This window comes from Xiphophorus couchianus, chromosome 2 (genome assembly GCF_001444195.1).
Source record: "Xiphophorus couchianus chromosome 2, X_couchianus-1.0, whole genome shotgun sequence".
Lineage (NCBI taxonomy): Eukaryota > Metazoa > Chordata > Actinopteri > Cyprinodontiformes > Poeciliidae > Xiphophorus > Xiphophorus couchianus.
The window spans coordinates 14763373-14775743 of NC_040229.1; the positions used below are offsets into that span (position 1 = coordinate 14763373).

General features: G+C 41.0%; 1 protein-coding gene across 4 annotated transcripts; it reads left to right on the plus strand.

Moving 5' to 3' along the window:
* Positions 1 to 1972: 1972 nt before the first annotated feature.
* On the plus strand, positions 1973 to 11994 carry nr2f2 (nuclear receptor subfamily 2, group F, member 2). Of its 4 annotated transcripts, XM_028038387.1 has the most exons (4): positions 1973 to 2234; positions 2269 to 2459; positions 6976 to 7503; positions 9263 to 11994. In XM_028038387.1, exons 2-4 carry the CDS (start codon positions 2420 to 2422, stop codon positions 9535 to 9537), a joined length of 843 nt encoding a protein of 280 aa, XP_027894188.1. In that variant the 5' UTR covers positions 1973 to 2234; positions 2269 to 2419; the 3' UTR covers positions 9538 to 11994. The 4 variants fall into 4 exon arrangements, with proteins under 4 accessions (XP_027894188.1, XP_027894178.1, XP_027894162.1 ...); XM_028038377.1 differs by having other exon boundaries at positions 1973 to 2459; XM_028038361.1 differs by lacking the exons at positions 1973 to 2234; positions 2269 to 2459 and adding an exon at positions 5030 to 6085 and having other exon boundaries at positions 6958 to 7503.
* Positions 11995 to 12371: the final 377 nt, after the last annotated feature.

Genomic DNA, 12371 nt, shown 5'->3' on the forward strand with positions numbered 1-12371 from the left:
ATACATTAAGAGCATGCTGGCAGTCAGCCTGAGGAGTGATCATTGAGACAAATTGATCCCTATCTGTTTAAATTGGCACTGTAATCACTCATTGGTGAATTGAACACAGATATACTGTATTTGGGATCTGTTGGCCGTTTAGACAGCAGCCGTCAGAGGAAAACAGACACTGAAAGTGATCTATGTTGGTGACTACATTTAGTGAAATTGAGTGAATGTTGGTGGCTACATTTAGTGAAACTACTAAGTGTCCGTATTTTTTCAAACTCTATGCTTCTTTGTAGTCTGCAAGAATAAAGCAGAAAAACACAATTTTCACAATAAAAGCATATTTCTAATGAGGTGTGCTCAAGATTTGTCATTCTTATTGTTACTCATGTTTTCATGAGATATGATTAATTAACAATAAAGGTACACAATGTGAGAAACTGAACAACTTAGGAGAAAAGTCAAGCTATTTTAAATCTGCATGCAAAAAAATCAATTAATCAATTTCATAAAAATAGATTATTGTCATTATTTGAATTATTATACTGATTTGTAATTTATTTTATTCAGACACAACCAACAGTTTTCAAATAACTGGTCAGTGCTCAGCATCTATCAGCATTAGGCATTGCTGTAAAGAGACAGGCGATGAAACTACTGCACCAGACTGATATCATGAAACACTACAGATAAATTTGATAAGAAACAACCAGTCATGATGATCTGCAAGCTTTTTTGAAAGACGTGTGTTACATATTTTGGGGGTTATATCGTTGAGCAACTTATTCGGTTGTTTTCCACATTTAAGTTTAGCTGAAATGTTTTCTTTCTTGTAAATGTTTCAGACGAGTTTCTGTCCCGATTCCGCAGGCATCTAATTCAATAAGACTCTTGAAGTTGATTAGCCTGGTTAACCTTTGAACCAATGCGGCAGTGGAAGGGTTAATCGGGCCGGGAACTTGGAGACCTGCGGGTCAGAATCCCTCTATCTGCATGAAAGAGGACTTGGTGAAACCACAAATAAGTCAGACGCAATTTTTTTTTATAGAAATTTTGACTTTTACCATAAATAACGGACGTTGAGCCGTCGCTAAATATTTTCATTTTTACTATTGCTGTTTTCCTTTTTATTTTTATTCAGAGTATTTTTGGAATAAAACTGCATTTCCAGTTAAACGGTATGAATTGCACCAGCTATTTCCACCTCACGCAGCGCTTGGAGCTTTTTCTCTTGGCAAGATCGTAAATCTCAACTATTATCCGTCGCTCTATCGATTAATTTAACTGCAATCATCCCAATCAGCACATCTCCTTTGCTGTCTTCCACATTATGGGTGCCCGCTTTGTTTCACCAACAATAATAAAGTGATTTAGTCCTGTTTTTTTCTTCTTCTTCTCTCCCCTCCCTTTTCCCTCAGCCTGAGCATGAGAAATCGTTAAAGACCCAGCTATTTGTGTGTGATCAGTAAATATTTAGTGCGGGCGACATCCTCTGTCTCAACTTAATCGATACTGATCCCGTTGGGCAGCGCTATTGTTGTGCGCATGGTGGCTTGCTGAGCATTTAATACTTTTATCCTCTGCTTGAAGGCGACACGCAGAGGAAGCCGAGGAATAGAAAAAAAAAGAAAAGAGAAAGGTGGGAAAAAAAGAGTATTTGGAAAATGTTTCTGCATCCCACACAAATTCCATGAAATAATTATTGCAATACTAATAATACTAATAATAATAATAATTCAGAATTCAATATATATGACATATATTGTCGTATTTAAATATATATATATATATATTCAATTTATATTAATTGCATTTAAATTTTGGTCTAAAATGGCATGGTGGCTCATTTTCAAATTACAATTGCAATTTTCATTTAATTTGCAAAAATGCACAATTCCACGTTACTAACTCGCCCCACTTAAAGACAGGTGTCAGTTCTGGCTGCACTACCCCCCAGCCCCCCTCCCTCTCCTCTCCTCTCCTCTCTTCTTCTCTCCCCTCAGCATTGCCCACACAAAGCAGCGGCGATCGAGCGCGCTTCGGCCACATTACTGTAGGAGAGAAAAAGGCGCACAGGATCTTTGCCGCTCGCTGCAAACCTTCCCCGGCTTTGCTTGTCGTTTCCAGAAGGCATCACACATGCTGTTCTGCTCGGACGACACTTCAACCTATTAGGCTGCGTTTCCTCTCATTCTTCACTCAGCAGCACATGACGTGAATCAGTTGTTTGTTTCGGCTCCCGAAAAGTTTTTGCATGCTCATCCTCAGCAGCAACAGCAGATATTGCACTTCGTTTCCAATAAACAGCGAGCCTTTTTGGTGCATGCAACTCCCCGACTGGGTTGGAGAGGAATCAGTCTGAGGACTGTGTCGAAAAGGGGAAGACTAAATTTAATCTGAATAAGAGAGAGAAAGAGAGAGAGGGGAGAAGATGCATCCCGCTACGGACGAATCAGCAGCATATGCATTTGGTAGGTTTGCTACGAGAATACAGCCTCCTGACTCGCTATTAATGTTGAATAAAAATTTTATGAATGGCTGTTTGCAAACTTGCAAGACTTATCGCGGTTATCTTAGAAATTAATGAATGAGGTGGTGGAAAAAGTCCGTGTTCGCTGCACAGCCTCTAGAATACGATTCGCGTTCCTGATGCAAATCTTGCAGCTTATTTTAAAGGAAAGTTTTTGATTTAAAGCTGAGAAATAAAGCAACGCTGCTTAATTTAAAAAAATAAATCATAATTAAGAATTATAAACACTCACCTTTATCTGTGTGAAACTGGATCCTCGCAGCGTCTTTCGGGACTGTTTCCACTTTCGCTGGATCTGTAAACGAAAAATAATAATGCAAGCAAAAAATATACAATCGGCTAATTTCTCTCAATATTAGATGTAATTTGGTTTGATACAACCACTGAGATTAGTAAAAGTAGCGGGGGGGGAAAATGTGCAAAAGTAAATCCAACTCCTGCAGCTATCAAAGCTTTTTCCCATCCACGGTTGTGTTGTGTTGAGCGAAATTAAAACAGTCATCAGTTTAAACTGCAGCTCGTTAGTTTGCTTGGTCGATGCGAGAGACGAGACTGAAGCTGTTTCCGTCTCGGATGGCTCCTCTAAATTGAATCTTATTTGAAGAGAGAAAAAAAAATCATACGCTAGGGGGCACCCATATACTGTAATACATCCTGAGACAATGCTGGTGGATGCTGGTGGATAGGGCTGCTCTCTCTGTCGCCTAACACACTGACCTGGCTGGAAGTTCATCTCCACGGCTGTGAAGTTTCACCTGCAGTTCAAAGCTGCACTCAAAGTGAAACAGTTTTGTTGCTTCTTGTCTTTTTTTTTTTTTTTTTTTTCTTTTAAGGCTGGAAATGCTCATTTATCCCTGCAATCACTAACACTTTTGGACAGGCAAACCGTCCGCGTCAATGAGTTGAATTTTTAAATAGACATTTACTCCTGCACAATGTCTTTAGTCAGGAAGTATCTCCACAAATGACGCCTCGTTTTATTCCCCAGGATGTCGTCTTGCTGCCTGTCCTGCATGGTGGTGACTTCTGACATCTAGTGATAAATTTATATTTTTGGATGCAATCTCTGTTTCCTGCTTTTTTATTATTATTTGACCACATGTATACAAAGCTTTGACTTTTGGAGGACCAGATTTTGGCCCCTTGTGACCCAGTTGGATTAGAGGGGGAAAGATCTTTGTTTCCTCTGGGATGTGCAGACAGAGGATTTCAGTGCACTGCCATAACATCTTTACGACTGTGATAAACAGCGCCTGGTTAGAAGCACTTACAACCTTTTAAACCTGCATAGAACCACTGCAACTTCAATGAGCGTGGATGGCAGAATTTGATGCATGTTTTGTGCAAAATGTGTGCAGAATTATTTTCCAAAAAAGCAACAACCTTATATAGTGAGAGAGACTTATTGGCTCATAATATGAGCTATCTCTGTATCTTGTAACATGATAATACACACTTCATACTGTTTTGTTGTTGTTTTTACAAAAAGTCTTACTTTTAAAGCAATTCAAAGTATGTCACTGTAAAGTTGTCGCGGTAAAATAGATGCATTCTTAACGGCTCAGCACTTTGTAATGTTTACCTTATCTCACCTTTAGATTTCCAGTGCAACATCTAAGCTGCTGTAATTTAGAATACGGTATTGAAACTAAACTAAACATAGCCACTACTCCATCTGCTCCTGACTAAACTGAACATTTTTGGTTAAGCTACAGAAAACAACTTCTGTATTGCATGCCCTGGGTTTATAAAATAGAATTGGACCACGAGTTATAGTAAACATTTACAGCAAAAACAATTGATGTTGAATTTTGTAGGGACTTTAAGCCTTTCCACTGTCATAAATGGTACAGCAGCAATATTTTAACATTAATTGGACAGCGAAACAGTGATACTTTAACAACAAACATTTTAGAGTGTAATCCATGTTCAGGAACTGGAACATCCTTGGATTTTCCACCATGTTTAATATACTGCAACCGGATACATGAGGAGGAAATTATTTTTTCTTCACGTAATTCCTAAAGCTTTGTGGAGCTATATGTGTGCAGGCTTATATCTCATATAGTCTGAGGGATTTTGGTAGCTCTTTCTTTCAGAAAACGTCTCCTTTTAGGACCAAGCGGCCCTCCTCTCGACCTCCATGCTGGCTCTGGCAAGGTACCAAGTAGCACAAGTGCCGACTAGCCAATAGGGTTCAGGGGGAGGTCCCTGAGCTCTGACCAGTCAAACACACTCTCCTTCCTTATATGGCAGCCGATCTCCATGGTAACGTGTGCTAAGTTGCAGCAGTCGTGTCAAAGTTCACTATATAGAGAGCTCAGTGAGCTGATCAGAGAGAAAGCATTCTGCCAGCCCGGCTCCTACCAATCGCAAATCACTTCCTAACCTCCGCCTTTTTAACATATTTGATCACTTTGATTCTCCGCTGCTTTTTCCTATTATTTTTCAACGCACGGAGGAGGCTTTGTAGGTTGTGATCTTTGTTTTTTTTTTTTTTTTTTTTTTTTTTTTTTAGGTTTCTTGTTTTTACTGCTTTTGGTTTTTGGAGGGGGAAGAGAGTTGTCTTCATATTCCAAGCTCTCAAAACACAGAGCTTCAGCTGCGCGCTTGCTTGGCGCAACCTCACAAGGAGAAACGGGAAGAAGGCGCTGCTTATTCTGATTTTTCTGTCATCATTTGGCTGGTTTTCTTCAAGACTTGTGCTGGAACTTGATAGTAGAGCTGCTACAGTGTGTGTGTGTTCATGTGTGTGCTGCTGTTGGGAGCCTGCTCCATCATACCCAGAACAGTCCCATGCTACCTCGGTTGGTTCTTTTTGACATATTCAGCCTACCTTTCCTCCCATTGATGGGTGTGCTGGATGGCTGACTGTAAGCGCCCCTGGACTTGGCCTTTAAGCGCAAGGCAGCCGCTCAGCTCGCCGTCGCATCAGTTTTGAAAGCGTGCCTCCCCGGGCGTCTCCAACAGCAATAAAACCGACAGTTTTCGGGAGATCCGGAGTGGATCCAAACGCCAGGCTGTTACAGTCCCCCGAGTTTTTCCTTGAGACATTCTCCACCGCGGGCAGCAAACACGGCAGACAAAAAGTTTCTCTCCGTTGACTGATAGATATGGCAATGGTAGCGTGGAGAGGCTCCCAGGACGATGTGGCTGACACCCAAGGCGCCCTTTCCTCGCAGACCCAAGGAGGACTATCCCTTCCCACCCCTCAGCCGGGCCAGCTGAACCTGACAGCCTCCCAGATCGCCCCACCGACCCCTCAGACTCCGGTGCAGGGACCCCCGAACAACGCGCAATCCACGCCGACGAACCAGACGTCGCAGCAGCAGTCGGAGAAGCAGCCGCAGCACATCGAGTGCGTGGTGTGCGGGGACAAATCTAGCGGCAAGCACTACGGCCAGTTCACCTGCGAGGGCTGTAAGAGCTTCTTCAAGCGGAGCGTACGGCGGAACCTCACTTATACATGCCGTGCCAACAGGAATTGTCCGATCGACCAGCACCACCGCAATCAGTGTCAGTACTGCCGCCTCAAAAAATGCCTTAAAGTCGGCATGAGACGGGAAGGTATTGGGATTTTTTGGTTTTCCTAATCCGTGTGTGTGCTTGTGCGTTTGCAGACCACCCGACACGAACGCTTATGCTATTATGTCGTCCTCCATAGTCCTATTCTCCTATTCTTCCAACCCCCCCGACTGTTCCATGCAAGGGTGTGCGGCAGGAGCAGGCAATGGAGCCGCTCTCTGTGTTGTGCTGGAGACCAGGCTTTCTTTCTCCGCCTCACATCCAGCTCCACGCAGAGCTGCATTTAAAAACAATATAAAATGGCCGTGGTTTTGTTTTTATTATTATTAATAATAATAATATTAATATTATTGTTATTCAATTCGTGTGCAGACAGCACTATGAATAGATGTTACATTACATAGCCTCCTGCGCTGATATGGCGAATTATGGGATAGCGTGCTCTGGCAACATCTCTGTCGCTTTATTTTATTTCTCTCTGTGTGTAAAGCTGGACATTATCGTAAAATGTGCCCGCAAAACAAATGTAAGAAAAGCCCTGGGAAATATGTACATATAAGAAATAGCGAAAGTAGGCCTGCGTGTGTGTGTAAAATGGAGATGGATTGCTAAGTAGGTTAAGGGTTAAACATGCAAGGTCTGTCTTTGTGTTTCCTTCACAGCCAGCTAATGCTACTGTAGCTGATAGAAAAATATGTGCAAAATGGCACATTTCATTATTCAGAGCGTAATTTGCTTTATTACAACCTTATGGTTGTGTGCGTTAAACCCAGTGAGTGTATGTATGTGTGTGTTGATGACAAACTGTAAACATGCTGTTTTTAAATGTGTTTTCTGTGCACTCTTAGTCCAAATTTCTGTATTTCTAAAAGGAAATCTCTAATTTAGTAGAATTCAGGCTTCAATATCTGTAGTTTCTCTTTTTACTGCAGCCGTGCAAAGGGGACGGGTGCCACCCACACAGCCACACCACGGTCAGTTCGCCTTGACAAATGGAGACCCACTCCACTGCCATTCCTACTTATCCGGATATATCTCTCTTCTGCTGAGAGCGGAGCCCTACCCGACGTCCCGCTATGGCAGCCAGTGCATGCAGCCCAATAACATCATGGGCATCGAGAACATTTGCGAGCTGGCGGCCAGGATGCTCTTCAGCGCCGTGGAGTGGGCCAGGAATATTCCATTCTTCCCGGATCTGCAGATCACAGACCAGGTGGCTCTGCTGAGGTTGACGTGGAGTGAGTTATTCGTACTCAACGCCGCGCAGTGCTCCATGCCCCTGCATGTGGCTCCTCTCCTAGCGGCGGCTGGCCTCCACGCCTCCCCAATGTCGGCGGACAGAGTGGTGGCCTTTATGGACCACATTAGGATCTTCCAGGAGCAAGTGGAGAAGCTCAAAGCTTTGCACGTTGACTCTGCCGAATATAGCTGCTTAAAGGCAATTGTGCTCTTCACCACAGGTAAGAACAATAGACAAGCGCAAAGTTCACAGAGTGCGTTAATGTCACTAACCTGCACACACTGACATCAGCCAAAGCAGCGCTGACCCAAATATGTATCTGCAACTGGTTTAAGGCTGTTGCATGTGACATCAGCTTAAAGCTTCAGCGCTGCACTCACTCAGCTGCTCTTTGGATGTACTAACCTATTGAAATAAATACATAATTAGAGAACCGATTTATAAGACACACTGGGGTGCAGTGACAAGGAAACAGTCTCCCTTAAACGCAACCCTTAACAGTTGCCATAAGCATCATAAAAATCTATAATACAATATCAAATAACCTGAAGATTTTTTTTCCCCCAGCCATTTATCAATGTGTTTATACCCCACGTCTTGTTTGTAGGAAATGACAGATATAAATGATGTCAGGCTCCAAAAGGAGAAGGGGGAAGGAGCAGGCAAGGAAAGACAAGCCTTAGCGTCCCATTTGCGCAACGTATATGAGAGCAAAGCGAAGGTTTTCAGCGCTCTCATGTCATCGAGAGACACGTGAGACAAAAACGCGCAGGACTCTTAAGTAAACTAATCACAGAAAAATCCATGCCTCGTTCATGCAGCAGAGTGTGATATTGAGCAGTGATTGTTTTATTTATTATTATTATTATTATTATTATTATTATTATTATTATTATTATTATTAATTAGTATACGGTTGTGCCCATTTTTAACGGGGGTTTTCGAGGCCCTTCTGGAGTCCCTCCAGGCGCGGGGTCATGACCCAAAACTTCCTCCAGCTATTTTCTTACATTAGCCGCAGCTACAGACGAGACAGTGCAAGAAAAAACAGCAAAATAGTTTCTAAACGACACCTTGCAAGCCACCAGCCCCAGTACTCCGTGGTTTGCTATTGTCTTGGCATTTAAAAGAAATATCACATTTTCAGCTCATTGAACTTTAGTATTAGGCTTTTATAGAGCTATCAAGCCATAATTTGTCTTCTCCGCATACCTGAGTCCCAACTGAACATGAGCTGTAAGCTTGAATGACACGCCTTTTTGCTTCCTCGGTGGTTTGCTTGTTGTCATGCATAAACTTTACAAACTTAACCAATGCGCGTACAAGTGTTTTTTTGGCACATTATCAGCTGCCGCCCACATGCAACAGCAGCGCAGATCCAGATTATGAGTCTCTGACTGTATAGTATGACGGTTATTCCGTAGGCTATGAGCCCCCTCGTTTTTCTGCTTTTGCTTAAATCTCAGCTCACTAAAGGTCAGTAGGTCTCCGTGTCTTTCCCTACTCCAGGCCCCCCTCCCTCCCCCCTTCTCTCTTTGCTCCGAGAAAGATGGGGCCATCAGAAAAAAAAAAAAAAGCCACTGCGTTCAGCTACGAATATGCTTAATTATTTAGTTCGCCTTTTAAATGGCTGCAGTCAGAGAAACAGAAAGCGATGAAAGGAGGAGGCAGAGATGGCTTTTTAATCATCTGCCTTTACGATGATGACGTGTTTTGTGTTACTTTATTGTTTTGCATTTTTTTAAAAACAGAATAATATATAGTCAGGCGGAGTTATTATCTACAGTACTTTGTAAAAAGAATAAAAAATAAAAATTTGTGTTGTGAATATTTTAAATACATATTTTGCATTTTAAAAATATTTATTTTAAAGCTATTTATTATATCACCTCAGTGGTGACCAAGCTCCTGGTGAGAGGAACACTTTATTAATGATTATTTGCTTTCCACCCCCCACTCCCCGCCTCCCTCCCTCTCAGATGCTTGTGGCCTCTCAGATGTGGCCCATGTGGAAAGTTTGCAGGAGAAGTCCCAGTGCGCCCTGGAGGAATATGTCCGGAGCCAGTATCCCAATCAGCCAACACGGTTTGGGAAGTTGTTACTCCGCTTGCCTTCCCTCCGCACAGTCTCTTCCTCGGTCATAGAACAGTTATTTTTCGTCCGATTGGTAGGTAAAACCCCCATTGAAACTCTCATCAGGGATATGTTGCTGTCGGGGAGCAGTTTTAACTGGCCTTACATGTCAATTCAGTAAAAACCAGGAAAGAGACGAACTTGAACGGGGGAAAAAAATGTAGGGGGGCTCTGAAGGTGTGTGTGTGCGGGGGAGGGGGGGATTCATTGATTATAGCTGCTTTTGTGGAAGGATTTAAAAACGGCTGTTACACGGGGCTGGCTTTCATGAAGAAAGACATAAATGACTGTGAATTCAACCCCCACCCCTCTACTCTGAGAGAAAAAAGAAAAATTAAGACATCCAACTGAACTTTCAAAATACAAGCTCCCACAGTGTTCAGCAAGAACAACATGCTCCTATTCATTTTTTTAATGAAAGAAGAAAATGAGGAAAAAAAAGAAGGGATTTTTTTTTTTTTTGTTGATCCTTATGAAAAAAATTTTAAGTATTAAGTGCATTTAAAATGGAAAAAAAATTGGGTTAAAAAAAAGAAAAAAGTTAAGAAAGGGGAAAAAATTCATTTTCTGAAATGACTTGTCCTGTGTCCATGTATAGCTGTGTTTTTGTACTTTCTTTGTTCCTCCTTTCTGGTTACAAACCGGCCTATGTGATTTCTGTAGTTCAGGTGATGTTATTTTTTAAGACAATGATTTATTTTAAAAATGGTGAAATAATGTAAAGAAATAAATAAAAAAAAAAACAAACAAAAGGTTCTAAAGAGAATTAAAACCACAGCAATAGGAGAATAGGCTTAATGCTGCAAGCGCACTTATACACTTAGGAAGACCAATACCATGTGGGGCAAAACTAGGGAGGTGTTGAACTTTATGACCCATATTTTCATTAATTTGTGCTATTATGAAGTTACGGGAGCTGTTTTTTTAATTTCTTTTCTTACTAAAGAAATGTTGAATCTGCTTGCATGATTCAATCAGCCCCTCTCCCCCCCACTGCCCATCTCATCCAGCTGCAAATATCAGGCATTACTTCTTCAAATTGGACACACCTAAAAGGAAACTTTTAACATTTATTAAATTTGTTATATTTACAAGTCTCCAAGGCCTGCTGCTATAGAGGTAAACCAAGAGCACTGAAGAGCAACAGAAAGCATAACCCGGCTTGTTGTTGGAAAAGAAGTTGGAGAGGTCAAGGAGTCATAAAAGTTTTGAAGCAGGGCCAGAGCAGCGTTTAATAGCAGTATTATTAAAGCCTCCCTGAAATGTCACTCTTTATTCACTTCAAGCATTAAGTGCCTGACAAGAGCATGATGTGATTTCTTATCAAAACCTTGTTAAAAGTAGGCCTACAGAATTTTTTTGTTTTGATTTTTGATTTTATTTTTTTGCTTTTCTTCTTCAGAGGATGGGAAGGGGGGACGGAAGAAAATTAGATTTCAGTCTAATTTCAGTCGAGTTTCACTTGCAAAACACTGATTTAGAGGCAGTATTCTTGTAAATATAGGTCAGTTCATTTCGACAAGTTTGTTCCTTTATACAAAGTATATGTGATTAAGAAAAAAAATTTGTGGTTGCCATTTTTTTTTCTTTCTCGGTAATACAAACGTCTTCAGAATTGAGTGGCAGGTTTTAGCTGGTAGCACTGAAAGTTCTGTTTTTAATGTATATACATATTACTGCGAAAATGTTTTCTTTTTCATGTATATTTAGACTGTGAATGCATGGCCACAGGTCGCTAACCTATTTTACCTTTGATATATAAATGTAAATGTTTTCTCTATCTCTCTCTCTTATTCTCTCTCTTTCTTTTTTGACTGTATAGATATAATCTGTGCATTCAGTACACACTAGCCCTTGTATTTAAAGAGACAGAAAAGAGGGGAGCAAAAAAGGAAAAGGACGTTCATTATTAGGCTACAGACGCAAAACAGGGTGAGCAGATTTGTTTTGTTTTACTTTTATTTCTTTTCTCTTTTTTTTCCTTTTGAAAAAGAAAAAAGGAGCAAATATTTTAACTTTACTGTCATTGCTCCTTTGCTCTTTGACAGGTGCCGTGGTGTGCGTGTGTGCGAGAATGCGTGTGGTTGGCTGTGTGTGCGTGTCTGGAAGCTGCGTTTTGTCCTTGTTTTGAAGCTTTTCTTTAACACACACACACACACCCACCCACGCACCTACACACACACACACACATACACACACAGGGAGAAAAAGGAAGAAAAAAAAACACCATGTTGTGGTTGAACTGAAAGGGATTGAACACTGATGTTTGGCTGTTCGTGGCCACATATGGACCAGAGAATGATACATGATTGTAATTATGAACAGTTTAAACTGACCCACGTTTTTATATAAATATATAAAAATATATGACTGCAGGGTATTGATAACGTATAGATACTTTTTTTATGATTATCATTATTATTATTATTATTATTATTAATTGCAAGTGATATATGTGAGTGTGCGTGAAAGTTTATAGTTGAACACAATTCTTGTTTGTTTGTGTTAGCTTATTGTAAACAAGCATTCTGCTGTAAATTTGTTCTTGGTATTAAATTATAATTTATGAATTTGAAAACAGTTTTTCATGTTTTTTTTCTTTATATATATATATATATATATATATATATATATATATATATATATGTGCGAATCTGCCTGCGCGTGAGTGCGTGCGTGATGCGTGTGTGGTCGCCGACGGGAAGGTTTGGTGGGAGGTTGGGGTGGGGAGGGGGGTGTACTGGAGTCAATTTGCTCTAGCAGGATGTTGCCCTTTTGCCCTGCGAAAGTGATTAATGAATTACAAAATAATTAATCAATCAGGCAAACGGCGGCCAGCTCGGCGCATCCACTTTTTTCCTTTAAGGCGATGCAAAAATTGTGATCATTGCTTCTGTTTAGTTGGAATGAGATAAGCGTGCTTTGTTTGTGTTAAACTTTGGGAAAGACAACATG